Below are 27,391 nucleotides of genomic sequence, written 5' to 3'. Positions count from 1 at the left end.
TGTATTTCAATGTATTTCTCTGTTTCTGTCCATTCCCTCTTATTTTGGCCTTTTTAGGCCATACCTGGTGATGCATGAGCCATTCTTCTAGCATATTGCTCAACAGTTTCTTCTGATGATGCTTGAGGGACCATGTGGCGTTGGGGATTGAATTCTAGCCTCCAGTATTGTACTTTTTCTTAAAATACCAAACTGGTAGTGCTGTTACTCTCTTGCTGAATGTTTAAAATAGAAATGACTTTTGCCCTAAGTACTCTGAGTGAGTGAGTTGTTAATAAGGTACCCTTTGTGAGGGTATTTCTGTGATTAGATACCTGCCTAAAGTTGTGATAGGCTGGAGAGATGACTCAGAGAGCTGGAATGAATGCTTCGCATGCAGGAGCCCTAGGTTCAATCACTCTCTCCTCACAAAAATATTGTATGAGAGTTTAGCATAGAAAGAATTTATATCATTGCTATTTGATAACCTGAGATCAGAGAACAAGTATATTATACTTATATGTAAAATACTGTGAAAATTAAGTACTTTGGGTATATGAATCATTTCTATAAAATTTGAAACTGTTGGTCTTTATTATAATTTTAATTAAAAATCTTAGATGAACACATTTGTACTCATAAAGTTGAATGTTTCCTTTATTATAAACTGTTAAAACTGTTGGTAAGCTTTCTTGAGGAAATATTAAGATTTCAATTTGACAATATGGATGTGTGAGTTTCTCTTAAAATGAGAATAAGGAGCCAGTATGACTGTGTGGCAGATAGGGAGTTTGCCTTGCATCTAGCCAACCTGAGTTTGAGCTGAGACAACCCGTATGGTCCCCTGAGTATCTCCACAAGTGATCCTAGAGCAGACAGCTAGGAGTAAGCCCTGAGTACCCACCAGGTATGACCCCAAACCTCAAAGTAAAATAAATTTTAATAAAGATTTGAGAAATGTTTTACCTGACTCACTATTTGCAGAATTCTTTGTTACTTTTGATATCAGAAAGAATAATATATGAGGGGGCTGGAGAAATAGTACAGCAAGTGGATGCCTGCCTTGCACATAGCTAACCCGGGTTTGATCCCCAGCATTCCATATGGTCCCCTGAGCCCCACTAGGCGTGATCCCTGAGGAGTCAGCCTTGAGCATTGCCAGGCGTGCTCTTCCCCTCAAGCAAATCAATGAACAACAGGAGGACAGTGACAGTGACAGTGATGAGGACTTGTCAGATGTTATATGTTGTTACCATTATTAGTACTAAAAATGATATTTTTTTCTCTCACTTATTAGAAGTGGTTGCCAAGACATCAGTAGATTTTCAACAGTATTTCTTCTCAGTGACTCAGTGGCAGCTCTGAGAACAGAGAGATACTATGTGTATGTGGGTTGCCAGTTTCCTAATAAGAATATTTTAAAATTCTGATTTATTTTCACTCTGCAGAGAAAGCAGAACAAATTTCAGATTGCCTTTGTATTTTCATCTATATAATTTCATCTATATAAATTGTTATCATTCCCAGGGGTCAAACTCAGGGCTTCATGCCTGAAAGGCACATGTATGTTCTTTCTATCCCTGAGCTTTGGTTCAGGGTTTTTTATATTTTTTTTTGGTGGGGGGGGCCACACCCTGCTGTGTTCAGGGCTTACTCTGTGCTCAGGGATCGCTCCTGAGCACATATATGCTTCCCTGAGCCCCAGGGAACCTGGGTCTTCTGTATACAAGGCAGATACCCTACCCATTGTACTATCCCTCTGATTCTGTGTTTTTTGTTTTCAGTAGTTTATTTCAGTGCATAAAAGTATAGATGAATTATTGAGAAATTTTCACGATTTATTAATAAGAAGGCACAAAAATACTTTTCCAACTCGAATTATTTGGGGGTGGTGGAGTATGTTGGAGAGCAGCTATTTCTGCCTCTGTGCTCTAGGTCACTTGTGCTTGTGGGGCCAAATGTAGTGCCAGGGATTGAACCAAGATAGATTGCATGGAAGGCAAGCTCCTTAACTCTGGCCTCTCAAGTTGAATATTGCAGTTTTGATTTTTGGTTTTGATGTTGCTTTTTTTTTCTTTTTGGGTTACACCTGGAGATGCACAGGGGTTACTCCTGGCTCTGCACTCAGGAATTACTCCTGGCAGTGCCCAGGGGATCGTATGGGATGCTGGAAATTGAACCTGGGTCGGCTGTGTGCAAGGCAAATGTCATACCTGCTGTGCTATCATTCCAGCTCCGCTGTTGTTGTTTTTTTTTTTTCAGGGGTCACAGTTGTGGTGTACCACAGTCACATACTTGTTTACAGAGCTAGAGGTCACACTTGTGGTGTGGTTGATTGCATCCACAGTGTGGTCATACTCATTGATGTGTGGGGTATTGCTGGGGGATCAAATTTATGGCCGCACACATGCAAGACACTCTCCTTCTGAGCCATATCCCTACACTCTTTGAAATTATTGTTTTGTTGGAACTATATATATGTATATATTATTATAAGTATTATTTAGAGTTTGATTTGATTCTGTAATCATATGAATATGTAAATCTATTTTATTTGTTGCTTTGTTTTATAAATGGGAGCCTAAAATGTAAAATTTAACTTAGATGGATCTCACTGGTAGATTGGGCTTTCTTTTCTTTATAAACATGTTAGTGAATAATGAAGTTTATGGAAGGGGGAAGTTTAGGAGATTATAATGATTGCTGCTAAAGTAACCTCAAATAAAGATGGTAAAAGAATTGAGGCTCATGGATATTAAGTGTATGATAAGCTCATGGCTTATCAGGTATGGGGTGGTGGTGGTGAAAGAGAAACATTGTTGATTTCTTTTGGGAAAAGTTATGAACCATGTATGGGCAAGCTTTCCCTCCTTCTTTCTTTGTTCCTCTGGGCCTTCTCTTTTCTTTCTCTTCTCTTCCAATAACAAAGACCAATTATTATTATCCTTATCTTATAAATTATTAGATTCTTATAAGATAATGTTTGCAAAGAGATACAATATTTATTATTAATCTTATTTTAAAGACACTGACAACCTGTCATGTTTTTGTTAGTTTTATTTTACTCTATTATTACATTTTTGTTAGATTTTTAAGTTATTTGGGCTGCTAAGTATCTTTTAAGATTCCTAGTCTTCTTGGGGAAAAAAAGAGTTCTTAGAAACATTTATTTTAAGATAGTTGAACTGGTTAGTACCGTATTAGTGATAGCTTCAGAAATTTATGAACCAGAAGAATGATAAATTGTGTTTGGTCTGAGAAACTGCTGAAAGCAAGTGAATGAACCAGAAAACTTGTCATCAACATATGGTAAATAGTCATTTTATTTTATTATGGAGAATTAAAAAAAGAAGCTAATGAATACTTAAAGGCATTCTTTCCATGACATTTTAAAGACCTCCTACAGTGTTTAAGTATACAACAGATTTCCTGTTACTATAAACTGAGTGGTATCTTTTTAATTTATGTTCCCCTTTCTTAAAGGCAGCTTTCAAAGACACATTTTTCCCAGAAGTTATTTGAAGTTGTTAACTATAGAGTGGCACACTTGTCATGTTTCAGAATGTGAAATGTCATACTTAGAAAAGGAAAACTTGTACGACTTGAATATTTCTCTATTTGTACTCTAAGTTTCTAAATTGTTACTGGTTCCTTCATTGACAAGGTGGCTTTGTTGTCTTGCTCACAGATTCCATTCTGTTTTTTTTTTAATTTTTTTTCACATTTTTACACTTGTTATTTAAAATGAATAGGGAAGAGAGAGCAGACTTTTCTCTTAGACGACTTTGAGTGTTTTATGTAGTGCAGCAAAGCCCAGGGATGATGGGGAACAGAAGTAGTGGCAGATGGTCCAACCTGATGCTCTGCAAAGATAGGGTGGTTCATTTTGATTACAGACACTTGCAGTCTGTGAAGTGAAGATATGGAATTACATTTTAGTCTCAGCCTGCACTAGCCATGTGTGTTGTAGTAGAGCCAAGAACAACTTTGTGTGGATGTAGTAGGAAAAAATGACTGGATCCTCTTTTAGTTTTCAGTCATACACCCACCCATAGCTATACTGTCAACATTTTATCTTTGAGCACTAGGAACAAATGTTATGTGCGCATGCGTGCACACACACACACACACACACACACACACGTACATATGTTTCCATACTGTTTTCTTCAAATTACAGATGATGTGCATGGGGTATAAACTGGAATATCTTAGCATGGATCTATTTGTGGTTAGGCTCCAACCAGCAGGCTCAGCTTACTCCTGGCTCTGTTCAGGGAACCATAGGCAGTCCAAAGTGTCAAGCTGGGGTCCAGGTGGCCTAACCCATGTACTATCTCTCTGCCCCTAGATTTTAGTTGTTGTTGCTGCCAGGCAATCACACCGAGAGCCTTATATGTACAGTCATGTGTTTATCACTGACCAAATTCCTGGTTCTTAGGGAATGTTATTTCTTTGAATTATAGACTGTAAATAGAAGTGAATAAAAGGCCAGGGAAATCACAGTTGTGGGCATGCAAATTGGTAGAGATGCTCAGAAGTAAATAATGTGAATGGACCTACTACTAGGGAAGCACTCACATACGTATTATTCTAAGAAGGCACATTCATGATTTGTTAAAACAAACTTTCTTCTTTCCTTCCCTCTTGATGATGTTGTGGTGACCAGGGATCACACATTTTGGTTGTGCCAACAACGGTGTTGCACGTCAGAGTGTTGGCTGTGGTGTTTACTGGTTGAGGGGGTCACATTTCTTTTTAGTTGTATTTATACATATCGATATGCCAGACACAGTAACAACAAAGTCTCCAATGGAGACGTTACTGGGCCCGCTTGAGCAAATCGACGATCAACGGGAGGGCCTTTACCTTTACCTTTATACATGTCCTCACCAGGGGTTGCAGTCTTCAGTTGTGCTTGAGCACATTCTAGTTCACCAGTATCATATGGGTGCTCGTGCAAGTACTTGGTGGGGATCACACTCCTGGTTTTAGTGCTTATATATCTTTTGGGTTGCAGTGATCACTGGGAATTGTACCCTTTATAACTGACTTGCTCAAACACCTGACTGCGGTGTGGCCAGAAATCACTTGTAATGCCAGGTATTCAGATGGCAGAGTAGCCAGGCACAAACTGCAGAACAGTTAGGATCATGCCTAGTGCATGTAGCAGTGCCAGGGATTGAATTTGCAGCATATGCTTGCAAAGTCAAATGCTTTAGCCATTGAGCCATCTCCCAGCCTCCTGTACAAGAATTTTTATGACAAGTGTATGAAGAGAAAATGAGAAAGAATCTAAATGTTCACAGGAAGAGAGTAGCTAGATAATATATGGGAGCGATAGCACAGCGGGTAGGGTGTTCGCCTTACAAGCGGCTAACATAGCCGACCCGAGTTCGATTCTTCCGCCCCTCTCGGAGAGCCTGGCAAGCTACTGAGAGTATTCGATATGCCAGACACAGTAACAACAAAGTCTCCAATGGAGACGTTACTGGGCCCGCTCGAGCAAATCGACGATCAACGGGAGGGCCTTTACCTTTACCTTTTATATTCATATAATGGAATACTATGCAGCATTTAAAGGAATGAGCTGGATCTATATGTAATAAGATTTGCATTATGATAAATGTAAATCAATTCTAATACAAGAATATAGAAACATACAAGCATGAGAAAAGATCTGAGACACACGAAACATTGATTATTTCTAGAATGATATAGAATGAGAGAGGGGAATACTGGAATTTTACCCCAAAGAAGTACTTGTGTGGGCTAGTACCCAAGGAAAGAGAGTGGTAATGTCACTCTTTTGTGTGTGTGTGTGGGGGAGAGCCCTCCTAAGAAGGTTCCAGGGAGCCTAGGGGCTACTCCTAGCAATTCCTGGCTGACTGGTCTGCAGTTCAATACAAGGATCTGAGAATGTGGTGTTGTGAGGGCCTTGAGTGCTGGAGATTATGGAATTCCCACTAGTCCTACAATGCTCAGGAGACCATGTGATGCCGGGAATTGAACCAGGGTCATCCACATGCAACGCAAGCATCTAAACCCTTGTATTCATTTCTCTAGCCCCATAGTGGTGATGACTTGAGCCTTGCCTATATGTCTGTTTGAATTTATAAGAAGAATGCATTTATTTCCTATTTGTGTAATAACTAATTTATTTATTTCCTTATTGTGTAATAAACTAAAAATACTTAGATGGGGGATTGTAGCTCAACAGTATAGTATTTGTCTTGCATGTATAAGGTCCTGAGTTTTGTCTCCATCACTGCTAAAAAAAATGAAAACAAAAACGAACATTTTCCTTGGGTACTACCCACACAAGTACTTTTAGGGGATACATGTATTTATGATTATGTTTTGTATGCTTTTAATATTTGGTTGTCGATTTATGGTATTTACAAGCATATTTTCATATTTTTATAAAATCTTTATAGTCCTTAATAATCACTGTATCACTGTATCAGTGTCATCCCGTTATTCATCGATTTACTTGAGCGGGCACCAGTAATGAATGGCTCCATTTGTCCCAGCCCTGAGATTTTAGCAGCCTCTTTTTTTTTTTTTATTTTTGGGTCACACCCGGCAATGCACAGGGGTTACTCCTGGCTCATGCACTCAGGATTTACTCCAATGGTGCTCAGGGATCATATGGGATGCTGGGAATTGAACCTGGGTTGGCTGCGTGCCAGGCAAACACTGTACCTGCTGTGCTATCACTCCAGCCCTTAGCAGCCTCTCCTTACTCGTCTTTCCCAACACTGCCATATTGGAGACTCTTTCAGGGTCAGGGGAATGAGACCTGTTATTGTTACTGTTTTTGGCATATCGAATACACCATGGGTAGCTTGCCAGGCTTTGCCTTGCGTACGGGATACTCTCGGTAGCTTGCCAGGCTCTCCGAGAGGTGTGTGTGTGTGTATATATATATATATATATATATATATATATATATATACATACACATATATGTATATATATTTCCCTCAATGATTTGTTGCTTATTATTATTATTATTATTAAGGACAAATCAAATCATAGTCCTTAGTGATAATAAGAATAATCAGTTTCTGTCTTTTAAGTGCAGTTCCCAGGAGCGAATTATATGATTAAAAGTCTGGAACATTTCTGGCTCTTGTTCAGCATTGCTGTATTACCTGACAAAAGGATTTTACTCTTGCATGATATTGTACCACCACTGGCAATGTATTCTAAGTTTACCACAGCCTCACCTTTCAAATTGATTTATATTTATTTATTTTTTTAAATTGCTTTTTTCCCCTTTCCCCTCCCCAGTTCTCGTGATTGTCATTGCCATGGCTATGGTATTCACGGTGCTTGTACCTTTTTGCAGGAAATTTCTGTCAGGGAATCAAACCCAGTGCTTTGAGTACACAAAGAATGTATTCTACTACTGGAGACTTGTCTCTGGCCCTCAAGGTAGTTAAAAAAAAAAAATTAGAGAGCAGAACCTGAGGTAGTTGTATGCTTTACTTGCAGGAGGTTTAGATTTGATCCCTGGCACCACATAATCCCCTGAGCACTGCAGGTGTGTCCTCAGGAACCCAGTAGTGTTAAGGGTGTATTCCTGGCTCTATCATTCCTGGTATTACTCTAGGAACCATATGCAGTATCAGGATCAAACCCTGGTCTGTTGTTTGCAAGGCAAGTGCTTTATCCCTGGTTTGTCTCTAGACCCTAAGTTTGTGATCTTGATCCCTTGTGTTGTTGGCAAAGTGATCCTGACCATAACCCATAGTCTGGGGTCTCCTGCAGCAGAAAAAAAAAAGCCAAATCTTTCTCAAAAAATGCTATTAAACTTCAGTATTATTATTTTTTTTTACTTTTTTTCATTTTTTATAATTTTATTTATTGAATCACCGTGAGAGCAGTTACAAAGCTTTCAGGTTTAAGTCTCGATCATACAATGAAACACCCATACCTTCACCAGTGCCCATTCTCCACCACCAAAAAACCCAATATACCCCCATCCCACACCCTCCCCCTACCTAAGGGGCAGATGATTTCTACATTACTCTCTCTCTACTTTGATTACATTCAGTATTTTGACACCACACCCACCATTATTATTTGGGATTTTACCCCAACACTCAGATCTGCTGAAAAGGCAACAGTAGACAATTTGTTGTCTATTGCTGGTTATGAATAACATATGATGTCGTATGGCTGCATTAGTAGCTACGTGATTTTGAAGTTCCGAAATTTTTTTTTTTTTTATTATTAGTGAAACACCATGAGGTACAGTTGTAGATTTACAAATTTTTGTGCTTGGATTTCGGTCATACCATGATCAAATACCCATCCCTCCACCAGTGCCCATTTTCCACCACCAGGATAATATCCCTCCCTCCCCCCATCCCCCCCATCCCCCCATTCCCCCCTGCCACTGTGGCAGGGCATTCCCTTTTGTTCTCTCTCTCCTTTTGGGTGTTGTGATCAGCAAAAGAGGCATTGTAAACTTCAGTATTATTTAAGGTTCTTTGATAGGTGCTGGGATTGAGATAAGTAATTTTTTTGTCCTCAAATAGATGGGAGATAAGCATTTAAATAAATACAGATACAAGTTGTATAATTGTAAAGTTTGGTATAATGCAAGTACTTATAAGGAAGGTCTGTTTTTGTTGTTTGTTTGTTTTGTGCTATACCTGGTGGTGTAGGCTCCAGTTCAGGGATTATTCCTTGCTCTTTGCTCAGGGATCACTCCTGGTGGTGCTTGGGGGAACCATAAATTCTACCTGGGATTGAACCCAGGTTGGCTACATACAAACAAGTATACTATTTCTCTGTACTACCTGTACCATCTCTTGACCTAAGGAAGGTCAGTAGAAGTGATTCTAACTTTAGGTGGTGAGGCTTTATTTTTTTAGGCTTCTGAAAAGGCCTAGAAAGAAGAGAGTTGAAAATAAATCTTCATTGAAGAGTGTTGGACAAATGAGAATAGTTGAGGATAATCAGCAGAAGGCATTGTAAGGATGTTGGCTGTGAACATGTAGGGAATGAAAGAGCTGGAGTCTCTATGTTGCATCTCTGATTCTGATTCTAAAGTTTACTTTTAATTTTTTTTCCTATTTTATGTTAGAACAATTTTCATCTTTTTGATCCAAGTCAGGAACTCTTAACTCAATTCGTGATATTCTTCCTGGCCATATATATATTATATATGCTTTGTTTTCTTACTTTCTCATAATGACTAATATAGTAGAACTGAAAGCCTTCGAAAGCATCCTCCTCCTCCTCCTCAATATCCTGGTTCATCCAGTTTCTCCAATTGATAACATACTATATAAGTTTCATTTTAAAATTCAGTTTTTCGATGTGAAAATTCTTGCTTGGGATCCTGTTTTTAGAGGGCTATTTAATATTCTTTATGTTTACACTAGCACCATCTTTATTAAATATTGTCTTTCTTTATATTGTTTCCTAAATTATGTGTGTTTTTACTTTTCTAGTACTGGTTTTCAATTTTTTTTAATTCTTGTTTTTTTTTTTGTTTGTTTGTTTGTTTGAACTGCTCAGGGCTTCTGACTCAGGGTTCAGTGATCACTTTTGATGAGGCTTTGTGGGACCATAGGGAGTGCTGGAGATTGAACCTGGGTTGGCTACAAAGCAAGGACCCTACCTGCTGTACTATCTCTCCTGTCCCTGTGTTTTTCAATTTTTTGATCGCTTCTTGTAAAATTTTATAGACTTCTAATAGTTATTACTTTTACCGACTTTCCTTATTATGTTAGCAGTCCATATCTAGTGTAGAAATAGATATACAAAAATGTATGAAACAATTTTTTTTGTACATTTATAAGGATGTTGGATGTTTTCAATAAATAAGTTGTCTTAAGACTATTCCTGGGGCTGGATCAGGTAGGGTGTTTGCCTTGCATGCGGCCAACCCGGGTTCGATTCCCAGCATCCCATATGGTCCCCGAGCACCACCAGGAGTGATTCCTGAGTGCAGATCTACGAGTAATCCCTGAGCATTGTTCATAAGGTTTTTGGTTCCTTATAGTGTTTTTTATTTTGGATATTGCAAGGGATCAAGTGTGTAACCCAAAAGGCAAAAAAAAAAAAAAAAAGAACCAAAAAAACCCCAAAATTATTCCTATTATGGGATAGATTTATTATTTGTTTTTTTGTTTGTTTGTTTGTTTGGGGGGCCATACTCAGCAATGCTTATTGGCTACTCTTGGCTCTGTACTTCGGGGACCATATGTGGTATTGGGATTGAACTAGGATTTGCTGATGTAAGGCACCTTAACTTCAATAGTATCTCTCTACCCCAAACCTATTCTTTTTTATTTTTATTTATTTATTTATTTATTTATTTATTTTTTTGCTTTTTGGGTCACACCCGGCAATGCACAGGGGTCATTCCTGGCTCATGCACTCAGGAATTACTCCTGGCGGTGCTCAGGGGACCATATGGGATGCTGGGAATCGAACCCGGGTTGGCCGCGTGCAAGGCGCTACCCGCTGTGCTATCGCTCCAGCCCCCAACCTATTCTTTTTTAAATCAGCTTTTTTTTCCTTAGGGTTTTTAACTATGAGCTTCTTTTATGTGGTTATGTGAACCAGTAGCTTTTTCTTCTTAGGTGGTGGGAGGGGACTTTTGGGTCACACATGGCAGTGCTTAGTTCTTCCTGGTTTAATGCCTGGGAAACCATATGGTGCTGGGAATTGAACCCGGGCTTTCCGCATGCAAAGCAGTCTCTCCAGTCCCTTGAGTCACCTCCGGCCTCACTTTTTCTTTGTTGCTTAATAGTAATCTGTTAACATTGATATTATCACTTCAGTTGTTCATAAGGTTTTTGGTTCCTTATAGTGTTTTTTATTTTGGATGTTGCAAGGGATCAAGGGTTTCACATCCCAAGGCATGAGCTCTGTCAATGAGCTGCTTCCCTAGCTCTTTCTAGATCTTTTTCTATTATCAGTGAGGAAAATTTTTTATAATCTTTTGTTTTAGTTTTTGTTTTTAGGTAACACCCAGTGGTGTTTTGTGATATCTCCTTGCTCTATACTCAGGAATCACTCCTGGCAGTGCTGGGGGTCCATATGGGATGCTGGGAATTCAATTCCAGTTGATTTCATGCAAGGCAAGCATTCTATCTTTCTGGCCTCTGCTTATGTTTTTATTTCTCAGGTAAATAGTAGGAATAAAATTGGTTTGTCATAGGATAGGTATGTAAGAAGTATCTTGACCTTTTTCTAAAGCAGGTATACCATTTTTCATTTTTAACTAATAATGTATAAGACTATCAGTTCCTCTTTAGCCTTGCAGAGATGTGGTGTACTCAGCCCTTAAAATTCTAGTGACCTTGACAGGTCCAGGAATGTGGTTAAAGTGATAGAGTATATGTCTTGCATATGAGGCTCTTTATTGATTCCTGGCTCCATATGGCCCCTGAGCACTACCAGGTGTGGTCCCGACATCCTGCCCTATTGGGAAACAGTTTTTCCCCAACGTGCCTAGACATGTTGTGTACCGGGCTGGGCCAGCAACTGATGGCTGTTGACTTTATTGCCAAATACACACATATTTTATAGAGGATCTCATCTTACATGAATGTCCAATCACATAAAGTTTAGCATTATTGACCTATTACCTTTCCTACGCCAATCCCAATCAAGGCTAGATGCTGCGGTTAGGATGACTTGCTAAGTATACTTGACAGTTTCTCTGTCTTGGGCTCATGTGCTAGGAGGTGGAGTGAGACTCAAGACTGGACACTGGACTGGTTCTAACATCCTATTCTTGTCAACTTTGCCCAGATACTTCCTTCTGCGGGGCCTCGCTTCTGGGCTGCTGTGCAAGGTCGGATCTTATCTGTTCCACTGCTTGTAGCCACGCTCCACACCGCCCCCAGTCACCACATCACCACACAAGATTTTAGTCATTTTAATAATTTGTGGTATTATTCTACATGGTTTTAATTTGCATGTTCTTAGTTACTAATGAAGTGGAAAGGTTATTTGGGGGGCGGGGAGTGGTACCAGGAATTAAACCCAGGACTTTGTACATGTAGCATATAAGGCAAGTGCTGAGTTATATCCACTGAGCTATATCCCCAGCTTGAGCACATTTTGTAATGATTGCACATTGATTAGGCTATCCTATTATTTTTTCCATAGAAGCAGGATTTGTTAGCATGGGTTGGAGAATAGTAGGCAACAGGTACACCGAGAACCAGCTCTGAGGTTCTCAAGAATGCAGAACTTGCCATTTGCCCATAGTACACAATTAGGGATATACTTAACCCACACCCTTGAGACACTTTGTGCTACCGAGTCTTCAAACTCATCCGCATTAAGAGTGTTCAAGTCCCTCTTCTTGGAGTTATAGATCTTCTGGCAGTTAGGGAACTTGAACTTGGCCTCAGTCACATGTTCTTTGTTTTGCTGTGTGGTGTGAATGGACATAATGATTTGGACATGACTGGAGGAGGGATAGGAGAGGCTGATAATTTTGCTTTTATGGACACAAATCCTGTCTGTCTCTTATAACCCTTATAACCTCATTTAACCTCATTATTATCTCCATTTAGCAAATGAATCTTGGGAGGGATATATAAAATTTATTCCAAAACAGATGTAAATGTGATAAAATGTTCAAATTCTCCTGCAGACTTTATACTGACTGCACCTTAGTACCATAGAGCCATCTAGAAAGCATCATAGATTCACCTTTCTTTTTTTTTTTTTAATCCTTTCTCAGCTGGTTATTCTTTAAATCCTAAACTTTTTCTGTGTTTTGGCTTTACCATCTTTAGCCTATTGTTAGTAACCTCACATTCACTCAGTGTAAAAGGGCTGCTGGAGGGGTTGGAGCAATAATACAGCAGGTAGTATTTGCCTTGCATGATCCTGAGCTTGATCCCCTGCATCTCATATCATCCCCCAGAGCACTGCCAGGAGTAATAACCTGGGATAACCCCTGAGTATCAGGGTGTGACCCAGAAAGCCAAAATAAATAAATAAATAAATAAATAAATAAATAAATGGGCGAGGGGGGCATGCTGAAGAGGCAACCATTGTTTCTGAGTTTCAGGTGAAATGAAACAAAGCAAAAGGACAATCGCTAGTATATTATCACCTTAAATAAAGGTAGGCTTCTGTTTATCTGCCACTTATCATTCTAACCTTATTTAGAATACAAGTACAAGCAATTTTGCTTCTTGTACTCTGCTATAGTCCACTTATAGTCCACTATTTGCAGTTGCAGGATTGGAGAGATAGTCAGGGCTTAAGGCACTTGGTTTGCATGTGACTAACTCCCATTCCATCCCCAGCATTACATGGTTCAAGTATTGCCAAGAGTGATTCTCTGAGCACAGAACAAGCAGTATCAACATTGTCATAAAAACCTACCTTCAAAACAAAACCAAAGGAATAAAAGGTTCTTAAACTTCTCTGATGATCGGTGCCATTGCATTAGAAATTTTTTTTTTTTAATGGGATACCCTTTTCCCCTTTTTGCCAGGTAAACCATTTTTTAATAAATCACCACCACTGGAAATTCTTTTTTTTGAATTGAGGCCATTCCCAGCAATGCTCAGGGGTTGTTCCTGGCTCTGAACTCAGGAATTATTCTTGGTTTGTGCATGTGTGTGTAATTGATGGTGGTGGGTGGGGGGAGTGCCTGTTGACCTGTGTGTAACAGAGTCTAAGGGCCTCATATTTGGAAAGCATGTACTCTGCCCCTAACCTGATGTCTTCAGTTCTTTGGGAATTCATTTTAATACCTTTCCTTTAATATTTTCTATATGCTATTGAAGTTATTTTGATTGTGTACCTGTTGATCCTATAAAAATTTGAAGTAGTAGAATACTTCAAATTAGGAACTTCAGTTACTTCAAATTAGGAACTGTGTGTTATTTATCTGGATAATGCCTGATAGCTGTAGACATTTTGTAAATGTTTGTTGAAAACCAGTTGAAAGTACAACTTAAAAATAACTAGGAGAGGGTCAGGGAGATAGCTCAAAGGGTTGGAATGCTTGCTTTACATGCAGGAGCTCTAGGTTCGATCCCTGGCATTACATGGTTTCTTGAACACTGAAGGGAATAACCCTAAGCACTGAGCCTAGAGTAACTCCCAGCTCTGTTGACCACAAACCCTAAACAAACAACAAACCAAAACCAGGAGACATATTTGGCTTGTAGACTATACACGGGGCTGGAGTGATAGCTTAGTGGGTAGGGCTTTTGCCCTGCATGGGCCAACCCGGGTTTGATTCCTCCACCCCTCTTGGCTACCTAGAGTATCCCGCCCATACGCAGAGCCTGGCAAGCTCCCTGTGGTGTATTCGATAAGCCATAAAAAGTAACAAGAAGTCTCATAATGGAGACGTTACTGGGGCCCGCTCGAGCAAATCGATGAACAATGGGAGGACAGTGCTACAGTACTATGGACTATACATAATGAAGAGCTGTCCCTAATAACTCTCAGTAAAAAATATGTGGAGCATAACATTAAAATTATTTTGGTGATTTGAAGATATTGCTTTAAAAAGGGTTAAATAATTTTGTTGGCATTGTTATTGTTGTTTTGGGGGGGCTGTGGGTCCTCCCAAGAAATACTCAAGAGGGGCTGGAGTGATAGCACATCAGGTAAGGCGTTTGCCTCGCACACGGCCTACCCGGACTCGATTCCCAGAATCCCATATGGTCCCCTGAGCACCGCCAGGAGTAATTCCTGAGTGCAGAGACAGGAGTAACCCCTGAGCATTACTGGGTGTGAATCAAAAAGCAAAAAAAAAAAAAAAAAAAAAAAAATGCTCAAGAGACCTAGGGCCTCTCCTGGCAGTTGGCCAACCAGACTGACAGTTTAGTGCGAGGATGTGCTGTACCCATGGATGTGGTACAGAAAGGATTTTCTGTCTTTTAAGAAGGATGTTTGTAAGTTTAAGTCTTTAGTTTAGCCGTGTTCTTGGATAACGATAATCCTTTATAAAGCTCAGTATTATTTTTTTCAGGGGTGGGATCACACTTAACTGCTCAAGGCTTACTTCTGGTTCTGTGCTTAGGGGTCCCTCCTAAATAGTGCTCCTGCTGTTGTGCCAGTGACACTGCTGATGAGGTAGAGCTGGGAATCGAATCAGGATCAGCCACATGCAAGACTGTGCAGTGACTTTTCTTTCCTGACAAATTCTACCTGTGTCTCTGTCTCATGTTCGTTCTCAATTTAACTCCTGTACTATCTCCTCAGCACTATACTATCTCTCTGGCCCCAGAACTTTGAGAATATTCTCAAAGGCTGATTGTTTGGCTGGACTCCTTAGAGCCAACTTTGTGTTTTGCTAAAGTACCATTTTCTTGGACCAGGTAAATGGCTTAGTGGTAGAGGTTCTGCCTTCTATCCTCGTCACAGAGAGAGAGGGGAGGGTTGAGGAGGTAGAGGACAGGAGAAAAGCTATTATAGGCTATTTTAGTCTTTGTTTTGTTTTTGGGCTGCAGTAGGTGGTGCTCAGATGCTACTCCCAGCTCTGTGCTTGCGGATACCTCCTGGCAGTGCTTAGGCGACCTGGGGATGGAACCCTGGCCTGCACATAAAGCATTCGCTCACCCTATTGAGCTATCCCTCCACCTTCGTTAGTTTTTATGTGTCTTCTATTGAAGATTTGTAAATACTTAAAAGGGAAGTACTTGATATAGAATTCTTTTGTTTCCCCTGGAAAAAAGAAACCCAATACATATGAGACTGTTAGTTCAATAATATCCCACCCCACGTGTTGTTTATAATGTGAATCCGTTCTGTGAAAAACGAAATCTGTGGTTGCTTCTTTTCAATCTCAGGCAGGTATATGACAGCAGCAGAAATCACAGTCTTGTTCTTTTGATGAAATGTATGTTGATTTGATTTCCTTTGTTTCTTTGGTATCCCCCCCCCCCCCCCCCAGTGGTAGCTTAATTTATTTTTCACCCTTTTCTCAATCTTGTCCTGGTTCCAGAATCTTTTCTTTGTTTAGGAAGCAGATGGTGGGCATTTGGTAAATGTTTTTTCATAATGCTGAAGATCTCAAACTAAAGTTCAATGGCCTTTTAAAAAATTTGTTATCAGAAAATAAAATAGGGAGGGGTAGGATTGTATGAGGGATGATCTATCTATCCAGATTTTCTTTTTCAAAATGTAAACTTAGTCTGGAATATGTTGTGTTGGTATGAACATTGAACACTTTTAGATTTAGTCATTCAGTAGCTTCCAGATTTGCGTTCCCAGTTAAACATTTTCACATTGGGGCCAGGAGAGAAAGTGAATTAGGCAAAGCTCATGTTTTGTTTCTCAGGAATAATCTCTGAGCACAGAGCTGGGAGTAGCCATTAATCACTGGTACTACATGGTCCGCTGAGCACTTCTGGGAGAAAACCCCAGCACAGAGCCCAGAGCCGAGAATAGCTCTTCTGAGCACTCCTGGGTCTGCCCCAGCAACCCCACCCCAAAACAGTATTTTTTGACACTTAATATACTTTTTCAAATTCTCACCAGAATAACTCATGGAAAAGCAAAAACCCATTAGCATATTTGTCACCCTAGATATTTTATGTATTTCTTTATTTTCTCTCTAATGGCACACCTTACATTCCTGCCTCTCAAACTTGTCACCTACGCATTCCTACAATCATGTGGCATCTATGCAGTGACTTTTCTTTCCTGACATGTTCCATGCTGGTCTCTGTCTCATGCTCATTCTGTTTGTTGTTGTTGTTGTTGTTTTGGGGCTATACCTTTCGTGCTCAGAGCTTACTTTGGCTCTGTGCTCAGGGATCACATGTGGTAGACTTGGGGGACCATATTGGGTGCTGGCATAGATCAGGCCGGCCGTGTGCAAAGCAAATACCCTACCCACAATACTATCACTCTGACCCCACTCATTCTCAATTTTCTGGTGTGAAAATAATTTTCTTTTTATTAAACTCTCCTCATTTCCTTCCTGTTATCTTTTCTGTACTTTGGTACCACTTATTATGCCCCTTAGTCTATTTATTACATTCTTCTTTGTGTTATTATTTACTATTTAGGTGTTCATTTATTTAGCAGATATTTTGAATCCAGTGGCCTTCCTTCCACGGGCTAATATTTAGTTTTGGGTAGCATCTGGGCATCAGTATTCTCTTAATGCAATTAGGTGGTTAAGGAATAAATAAAATGTTCTTAGACTATAATAAAGTCATGTTTATTGAAGATTTTAAGGTTTTTAAACAAATAATCATGTTATATTTCCCATAATGCTGACACACTTAAGCAAATTATATTTTCTATTTAGTTTTCATGAATTTTCATATGAATATTTAGAATATTCAGGATATTCTTGGATATAACCAGAAACTAGAAGACAAACAAAAACTTAGAATTTTTTTCTGCTGTTTGTATTTTAGAATGATATTTTAAATACCTCTGGAGAAGATCCAAATCTCATAAATTCTGAGCTAGTGTTTTTGGTTTGACTTATGAGTTAAATAAAATAAGCTCTGTTTATTAATAACTATTACAAAGCAGTCATGATTAAATGTATATATGTTGAATTGTTGGTAACATAAGTAAGTCATCTATGAGTAGGAGCCTTCATAAATGTGATAAATCTAGCAAGTGATGAATATATACTTTGAGTAGGATAATTAGTGTATGAAGGCAGTTTATATAGCAGATATACCAGATTGAACCTCTAATCTGTTGTGAACTAGTGACTCCTCAGCTGCTTCTCATGTAATTTGATAGCAAATGTGTTTTTTTATGAAAATTTTTTAAATGAATAAAGATTTTTGATTTGTTTGTAATTTTATGGAATGTTAGTGATCTTTTAAAAAGTGTTTATGAAAGCTCATAAATAGTATGTTCCTTAGCTTGCGTTTGTATAAGATATCACTCATACTTAAGTCTAATTGGATGAATTCTTTATAATGAATAACAATGTTTCTCTTGCACTTGCTTGTCAGAGCTGCAGAAATTGTGAATTAGGGTGGAAAAATGTTTTTGTTTGTTGCTTGGCTTTTATTTCTTTTCATCTCATTTTCACAAATTTTCTCCAGAGTTAGGAACAAAAAGTAAATAGGGGTGACCCATTATTTTCTACTTTGCTATGTATATCTGTCTGTCTATCTATCTATCTATCTATCTATCTATCTATCTACCTAATCTGTCTATCTCTATCTTCTCATTAAATCCTTATATCACTGCCAGGAACCAGGTGATATTATATCTGTATTTTGCAGATGGAAAGATGGGTATAGAGATAGTGACTTACCTGCATTCTCATAGCTAGTAACAGGTTTTAAACATGTATTTTTTATTTGTGCCCTTACCTTTTGAACAGTCATTGCCAAAGTTGGGAGTTGGTAGTTCATACTGGGAATGCTTGTTAAGTGTGTGTGTGTGTGTGTGTGTGTGTGTGTGTGTATTGTTGTTGTTGTTATTTGTTGTTGTTTTAATATGCTGCCAATACATTTTTTTTATATTTGTGTTTGGGTGAAACCCAATGATGCTCAGGGATTTCTCCTGCCTCTGCACTTAGGAATTACTCCTGGCAGTACTTGGGGGACTATATGGGATGGAGATTGAACCCAGCTTACATGTGTGCGAGGCAGGCACTATAATATCACTCCAGCCAGCTACCAATACATTTAAAGTAGAGATATTTCACAGACAAAACAAATTTTTTTTTGTTTTTTTATCCTGGGTTTCCTCTTTTCCATGTTGCAGCAGATTCCTAGAGTTTAGTAATCTTAAATTGCTAAATTTATTTTTGGTAGAAGAGGTATATGGTTTCTCAGGCCAGAATTCATTAATATTACCTTCCTGGTCCTTGAGGTATTTTTCAGTTTTAGTTATTTTTGGCTTTGGGATCATATAAGGGATTGCTGAAGGGCCATTCTTGTCTTGGTGCTTAGGTGACCATGTTGTGCCAAGGATTGAACAAGGACCTCCCACTTGCAAGGTGTGTGCTCCAGTCCATTGAGCTATCTCTCTGACCTAATATTTAAGTTTTGGAACTTTGCATCATCACTTTTTACTACCTTCAGTAATTCCTATTATGCTTGAGTTTGTTCCAGATCAAAGTAGCCATGCGGGGCTAAAGAGATAATACAGAGCGTAGAGTGCTTGCCTTGCATGCAGCTGGCCTGGATTAGATGTCCAGCATCCCCTAAGACCCCCTGAACATAGCCAGGAGTAATTTCTGAATGCAGAGCCAGGAGGGAGCCTTGAGCACTGCAGGGTGTGGCCCATAAACCGAAACAAAAAAACCAAAGTAGCCATGAAATGTTTTTATTCATAGGCCTTATTTCTGCATGTCAGGTGTGAGAAAAGTAAGGTACGAGGGAGATGCCGTTTGTTTCTGGCCATATATGTTGAAATTATGCCTGTGCTTTCATACATATTTCAGAAAATTTATTGATAGTATTGATCAAGAATAAGGTGGAATGTGATTCAGAAATAGTAAAGGGAATTGAAGCAGTTCAAGTTTCTTCTCAGCCAGCACCTACTGTCCCAAGTCTGTAGTGCTACAGTGGAACATAACTTTCTCTAGACGTGTTACAGATTGCCTGGAGTGAGCTCAATGTTCTCTTCATAACTCACCAAAGCACATTGTGCCTTTTTGTGTACATTGAGCTGGGGGTGGGGTGGGTGGGAAGGGGTTGTTGTGGGAAGAAGTGAGAGGAATTCTCCTTTGCTCTCCCGCAGGCCTGATGAGAGTAGACAGAACCTGGCTTAGAGACTGACTAGCAAAGATTGCATGGTTTTCTAAACTAGGAGTCTGTGGAGGCAAGCCAATGAGAGCATTAGGGATTAGCCAGAGTCACTGTCTGAGTGGAAGGAACTAGATGCGTTTGCGATACAGGTGTTTGCTCTGTGGCCTCAGAATCAGAGAATTAACTGCACTTGGATCAGCTTTGCAGTTTATGCTCCAGAGATGTCCCTAATGAGACATGGGGCTCACAGAACACAAAGTGATGAGAAAGGATGGGAAGTCTGCATAGGAGGGAGGGTGTTCAGGATGCACAAATTCCTGGCTTAGCACCATTATCTGTGTCAGAATTGTCCATTCTCCCCTTCAAAGGAGGAGGTTGGTGGCCTTAAGCTACACAGGGATTCCTGAATTTGGTTCTACATTCTTCAAATTGAATTGCAGTTGATTTGAATCTGGTTACATTAGTCAGTCAGTGTATCTTATCCTGGTAGGTATATTTTCTCCAAATTGCCATAAAGTAGAGAGATAGTACAGCAGAGAAGGTGTGTGTCTTGTATATCGCCAACTCTGTTCTGATTTCCGACATGCATATGGCTCCCTGAGTAATAGCCAGGAGTGATCCTTGATCACAGTCAGAAATAAACCCTGAGCACCTCCAGGTGTGTCCCCCCCAATTATTATAAGTGATTAGGTGGTTTATATTACATTTACTTTAGATAGAATGTCCTTAAAATGACAAGCTATAGATGAAATATAAAAAGGATTTATAATAGAAGTAAGGTCCTCCGTTGTTTATCAATTTGCTCGAGCGGGCCCAGTAACATCTCCATTTTGAGACTTGTTGCTACTGTGTTTGGCAAAATGGAAGGTCTTTATAAAAAGTCTGTGTCCAAGTGATCACACATGCAACTCTGTTTTGCTTTAGTTTGTGCAGTAGAGTTTTAGAGCATCCTTTCCCTCTCCTCGGAGATCTGTGTACAACTTTATTTTTAAAATTTTTTTTTAATGAATCACCATGAGGTATAGTTACAGATTTACAAACTTTCGTGATTACTTTTCAGTCATACAATGATTGAGTACCCATCCCTCCACCAGTGCCCATTCTCCATCACCAATGATCCCAGTATCCCTCCCACTACTCATAACTTTATTTTTTATATTTTCTATATTGTCACTATTCAGTAGTCTCTCTCTTAGTTTCAAGTTTATTGAAGGCAGAACTGTATCTAAAACTTAGTTTTTAGATCTCCCATTATCTACATATAAATGTAGGTTAGGTAGCTCCTTCCCTCCTTCCCTCCCTCCCTCCCTCCCTCCCTCCCTCCCCTCTTCCTTTCCCATTCCTCTCCTCCTCTCTCCCTCACAAAGTGGTAGTGCTGTGGGTTCATGACTTTCAATTGATTATTTATTTTTTAATTCAAGAGAATCTTTCTGGAAGGGGTTTGTGTTTCAATAGTAACACTGTGATGTTTGTTCTATCATTATTACAGTATCAGCCCTTGTTGAGTAAATGCTTGTTGCTTCTTTTGTACTTTCGTTTTATTTTTTTGTCCTCCCCTTCCCTTCTCTCTCTTCCTCTTCTCCTCCCCACTTCCTCTTCCTCCTCCTTCCTTCCCTGTTCCCTTTCCTTTCCCCTTTCCCCTTCCCCTTTCCTGCTGTGCCCAGGGCTTATTCTAACTCTGTGCTCAGAGATCACTCCTGATTAGGCTGAAGAGACTACTTATATGCTGTGCCAGGATGAAGCCTGAGTCAGGGCAGATACCCTGCCCTCTGTAGTGTCTCTCCAACTCCTAAGCAATTTCTTTTTCTATGCATTGTTTTTGATTTTGTGCCACACCCAATGATGCTCAGTGCTTATTCCTGGCTCTGTACTCAGGAGTCAGTCCTGACAGTGTGCTGGGCACCATATGGGATGACAGGGACTAAATTTGGGTTGGATGGAGAATGAATGGGTGGATGAAGAATGGATGAAAGATGAGTGGATGGATGGCTATTAATAATAAGCCTTCTATGTGCCATTTCTCTATGGCTCTCCCCTCCCCCCACCACACATACAGACACACACACACACTCACACACAAAGCACATACTCCGACTGAACTCCGCTCTGGCCCTCTGTATGGCATTTTAATTTCTTTTTTATTTTGTTCTTTTTTGTTTTGTTTTCAGGCCATCCCCTGTGATGCTGAGAGGCTGTTCCCTAGTCTCTCTGCATAGGGTTCATTTTTGGCAGTGCGTAGGGAACCACGAGAGGCTGGGAATCAAACCACTGGTCACTCACATGCAAAGCCCATGCCCCACCCTTAGAATTATCTCCTTGATACTTTAACTTAATTTGGCTGAATAACAAGAAGTGGAAGCTGGGTCAAAAGATAAGCTACATTTAATATTAGAAAGAGTATTAAAGTGCCTGGATGATAGCACAGCGGTAGGGCATTTGCCTTGCACGCAGCCAACATGGCCAACCCGAGTTTGATTCCTCCACCCCTCTCAGAGAGCCCGGCAAGCTACCGAGAGTATCTCGCCCTCACGGCAGAGCCTGGCATGCTATCCGTGATGTATTCGATATGTCAAACACAGTAACAACAAGTCTCAAAATGGAGACGTTACTGGGCCCGCTCGAGCAAATCTATGAACAACGGGAGGACAGTGACAGTGACTAAAGTGCCCACTTATCTCTAAGACTTATACCAAAAAAAGGTTGATTTTAAGATTTGTGTATTTGAATATATTATTCCTGTCTTGATCATTTTTCCTGTGGAGTAACAGTTAGGAACCCAGAAATTTCTGTAGAGAGAAGTGAGGCCATTTTCTCACCCCATCAGTAGCAGACTTTGTTCTAGGATCATTCAGTTTCTCCAGAGAAAAATCGTCATTTATTCTGCTTAGGCCATTGATGCCAAGGAAAGGGCAAAAGAAGGCAGCAAGACAGAAAATTCTCAGTCCTTCCTATAGATCTCAACTAAGTCTGTTGTTTCTATATCCAAGACAGTATGTACTTATGAGAGAATGTATGAGATACTTCGGTAGCAGCTTCGACAAAGAATTTTTCAAAAACACGTATCTGTAAAGAGTTGATATGAAAGCGATGGTTTCATAGCAGGTGGTAGATTGGTGTCTGACTGCATTGAGTTGCAAGAGAGTTTAATCAGCTGAGAGTTCAGCCAGTCTCTCTTTACTTACTTAATTAAAACATTTGTGTATGTGTGTGGAGCCAGGATCAAACCCAGGCTCCCATATGTTCAAGGCATGCGATTGACCACTTAGCCACCTTTGTGGCCCTGATCTTTCTTTAGTGTAGTCCTAAACTACCTCCCACCGCTTTTTGTGTTAATTGATACTATCAATAATACCTAAGGACTCAGAACAGGGAAGAAAGTTTGCTTCTTGTTCACAAGTTTTCACTGCTACTGCTTAGGTTTCAGCTTTCTTTAGTCACCATACCTTCAAAAATGTTTACCAGAAAAGTAATTTACTCTCTCGGGTCATAAGATCTCACTTCTCCTATTCTCTTTGTCTTTGTGAGTTTATGGACTTTTGAAATTGTTGGTAAATGTTAGTCAAGGAGAGAGAAAAGAGAGAGTGACAGCGAGCAAGCCTTTGTTCAGTTTTCCTTTATCCTTAAAATTGCCTTTTTCTTTTAAACTAAAATAACTACATTAATATTGCTTTCTTACCTTAAAATATACTGAACTTGCTTCTGTCTTATTTTATATCTTGCCTGAATTTCTATTTTAAAAAATTTCAGTTTCATGTATATAATGGACACTTTTTATGGACCCCCTTCCTGCAGGCTAATCAAGCCCCCACGGCTATATCTAGTATGCTCAGGAAGCCATGTAGTGTCCAGGATCAAATTCTCTGCCTGAGCATATGTTCCAGCCCTTTGGGCTCTCTCCTTCAACCCAGCCCCACTTTCTGTTTTGTGTTTGGGCTGCACCCTCAGGGCCAATACCAGCTGAATGATAAGGTCACTCTGCAGTGTTCAGGGGGCCATGCAGTTCCTGGCATCAAGCCTGGTCCTCCTACATGCAGAGCCTGCACTTCAGCCCGCTGAGTTTTCTCTATGGCCCCACTTAGTCTCTTTCTTTTGAAGAAATAAAAATGCTGTTTCTTTTTGTAAATTTGAATCTGGTAATATTTTAGTATCTAATATCCCATTTTGAGTATATACAATGTAGAGTGTGCTATCTGAATGTTATCTGAATGTGCTTGTTTGCTATCTGCCTGAGTTTGTATTTGAATTCTGACTATGCCCATATTATTTGGACAGAACAAAACGCCTATGACTGTGCTCAAGGAGTATAAAGAACATAATTTCTTCCCCAAAGGAACTGAGGGCATTGCTGTTGAAACCTTATTAATGTCAGAATCTAATGCCATTTAGCTTAACTGCTAATTTGAAATTCTTGTTCCCTTTTCCTTGTTTCTGTTTAAAATTTGCATGCATAATTTAATGTTCTGTTGTTTCAAGATAGTGAGTCAGGAATTTTCATGCTTATTTTAATAGATAAGTAAGTTCTAGAATTATGACAAGATATCTTTGGATTTGTTTTACTTAACCTGGAAAGAGAAATAATATATGCCCTTTCTATGTATGTGTGTGTGTGTGTGTGTGTGTGTGTATATATATAAATTTTTTTTAATTGAATCACCGTGAGATACAAGTTACAAAGCTGTTCATGATTGAGTTTCAGTCATACAATGTTCCATCACTCATTCCTTCACCAGTGTACCTTTCCTACTACCAGTATCCTCAGTTTCCCTCCTGTACCCTTCCCCCAGCCTACCTCGGTGGCAGGCACTTTCCTTTCTCTCTCTCGCTCTCTCTTTTTGGGCGTTTTGGTTTGCAGTACATGTACTGAAAGGTTATCCTGTATGTCCCTTTACCTACTTTTACCTCAGTTCTTGTCCAGAGTCATCATTTCTGACTTACCTTTGGCATAGTGGTCCCTTCTCTATCCTCCAGCAGTCCTAATCAAATTAGGCATTTGATTAAAAACATGTAAAGATTTAGGGGCCAGAGTGATAGTACAGCAGGTAGGGCACTTTCCTTGCACATGACTGACCTGGGTTCCATCCATCCATGGGATCCCATGTTTCCCCACTTCCCACCCCACCTGTACAAGGAGTGATTCCTGAGTGCAGAACTAGGAGTAACCTCTGAGTACTATTGGATGTGGTCTTTAAAAAAAAAAATGACAACCAAAAAAACTCCAACCAAAACCAAAATTAAAAACCCGCCATCAACCAAAAGACATGTAAATATTTTGAAAGCCTTCCTTCTATTTTCTTACCCATCTTGTAATTACAGTTACAGATGTAGAGCTGAAACGACTGAAAGATGCCTTCAAGAGGACCTGTGGACTCTCATATTACATGGGCCAGCACTGCTTCATCAGGGAAGTGCTTGGGGATGGAGTGCCTCCAAAAGTTGCTGAGGTAATCTTTAGGTTCTATGTTTTCATTTGAGAGACTTATTCACCATCCTGAATTCAGGAGGAGCCTCTTGGTCTTAATGGATTTAATCTTTCCCACAGTTATTTTTCTTGCTGAGAAGGTAAACAGGTTTGAGATACAGCTTTGTTTTCAGAAGCCGAAGGGGATTATTGCATTTATAGAGCTGCAGGTCTGCTGCTCTGAAACTTGAGTTATTAATAATCATGGGTTATTTTGTATGAGTGGTTTCTATTACTTTGATATATAATTTTTACGTTAGTATATTTTATGAATTCATATTAAAGGAGGGCTTTTGCTTTATAGAGTTAATAAAACCCCATTCTGTAAAATTAAGTATAGTAAATGAAACATAATCCAGTTGGAATTTGTAAGCCTATTTAAAATTTTTGTTTTGGGGTCACACCCAGGTGGTTCTTAGGGTTTACTTCTGGCTTTGCACTCATGGATTACATCTCATGTGCTCTGGAGACCATATATGGGGTACCAGGGATCAAACCTGGTTCAGCCATGTGCAAGGCAAATTCCATTACCCACAGTACTATTGCTCCAGCCCCTAAAATGCTAAAAATAGGTGGGAGAGATAAACCAATTGACCAGACACGTGTGGGAGGCCAGTGATATATGCACAGCACCCATGGTGTTCCGAGCTTGGCCAAGAGTGATCCCGAAGCATAGAGCTGGGATTAAAACAAAACAAAACAAAACAAAGACTAACCCCTAAGAAAGAGAGAGAGAGAGAGAGAGAGAGTTAGAGAGAAAGTTAGAGTTTACTTTGCATGAGGCTGACCCAGGTTTGATTCCGAGCATCCCACATTGTCCCAAGTGTTTTGCCAGGAATGATTCCTGAGTGCAGATCCAGGAGTAAGCTATGAGCACTGCTAGGTGTGACTGGAAACAAACAAAATAATCCTACTAGGCAGAGATAAAATGGATCATTTGACATAAAAATGTTTACTATTTTATAGGTAGATCCGTAGATAGGCATTTTTTTCATTCTGTGAAAATGTGAATAAAGTTAATAAGACAAGTCACTATTGTAATAGGATTTTATTTTTTATTGTCATTTGTTTTGGGGCCATGTCCGCTGGTCCTCCTGGTTCTGTACTCAGGGATCACTTGTGGCAGTGTTATACAGTGCTGGGGATCCAATTTGTGTTGACTGCCTCCCTGCGAGGCAAGTGCTTCCCCACTGTACTATCTGTTTGGCCCCTATTTTAAGAGTTTTAAACGTGCTACATAGAATTTTAACTCATATATTTTTTTGGTCTGGAGGTGTTGTATCCATACCCGATGATACTCAGGGGTTACTCCTGGCTCTGCACTTAGGAATTAATCCTGGTAGTGCTCAAGGGACCATATGGAATGCTGGGGATCAGACTCATGTTGGTCACACACAAGGCATTGTACCTGTGTATTATGGCTCTGGCCCTATAACTCATCATTTCTAATTAGTGATAGATTCTGTTTTGAACCTTGTTGTGTGCTATTGAAGCTTGTGCTTTATATACCATATAAAAATATATTTGTTTGAGTCTTTTTATTTGTGGGAAAACATGTTACATTATTTCTCTTTGTGTATTTTTTTATAAAATTATGTATTTTTTGTGCTGCCTTTTTGGATTAATAATAGGTCAGCTTTTTCCTAATTTTTTTCAGGTTTTCTATTTCATTATGAATTCATCTTCATATTTTCCTTTAACCTTTTTGTCTTAAATCCTAGTGTAATATAAGAAATAGGAATTTGGGCTAAAGAGAAAGTAAAGTAAAATACTTGCCTTGTGTGCAGCCAATCTTGATTTGATCCCCTGTAACACATTTTATACTCTGAGCTTAGCCAGGAGTGATCCCTGAGCCCAGAGCCAGGAATAAGCCCTGACACTGCTGGGTGTGGCTCCAAAATAAAAATAAATAAATAGTCATTACTGGTTAGAATAATTTAATTGTTTTGCAAGAATGACCTTCATTTTAAATGATAATATTTTGAGGTTTCAGTTTCAGAGTAGTTAAGACGTGTGTTAATTATCCTTACACACAGGTTTTTGTAAGTAAAAAACATAAGTAATTCTAGTCCGGTATTATGCACCGCTCGAGCAAAATTGAAACATTATGCTTTTATTTTTTTCTCAATTTATTTGAACACCATGATTTACAAAGTTCCTAATGTAGTTGTTTAGGTTATTCAGTGTTCAATACCAATCCCATATCAGTGTGACCTTTCCTTCACTGTTTTCTTTAATTTCCTACCCATGTCTAAGG

At 39.4% G+C, this 27,391-nt stretch overlaps 1 protein-coding gene across 2 annotated transcripts in view; it reads left to right on the top strand.

Annotated features, from left to right (window-relative positions):
- The window catches only part of USP32 (ubiquitin specific peptidase 32), a 192,907-nt gene that overhangs the window by 28,691 nt on the left and 136,825 nt on the right, over positions 1 to 27,391 (top strand). For both annotated transcript variants that reach the window (XM_056126699.1, XM_056126700.1), the window contains exon 2: positions 24,990 to 25,117. In XM_056126699.1, the coding sequence (XP_055982674.1) occupies positions 24,990 to 25,117 (128 nt within the window). The remainder of the gene's footprint in view (positions 1 to 24,989; positions 25,118 to 27,391) is intronic.

Source organism: Sorex fumeus, unplaced genomic scaffold (genome assembly GCF_029834395.1).
Source record: "Sorex fumeus unplaced genomic scaffold, SorFum_2.1 ptg000063l, whole genome shotgun sequence".
Lineage (NCBI taxonomy): Eukaryota > Metazoa > Chordata > Mammalia > Eulipotyphla > Soricidae > Sorex > Sorex fumeus.
Note: the sequence above shows the minus strand (reverse complement) of the source record. Positions and strands in the feature narration are given on the sequence as shown.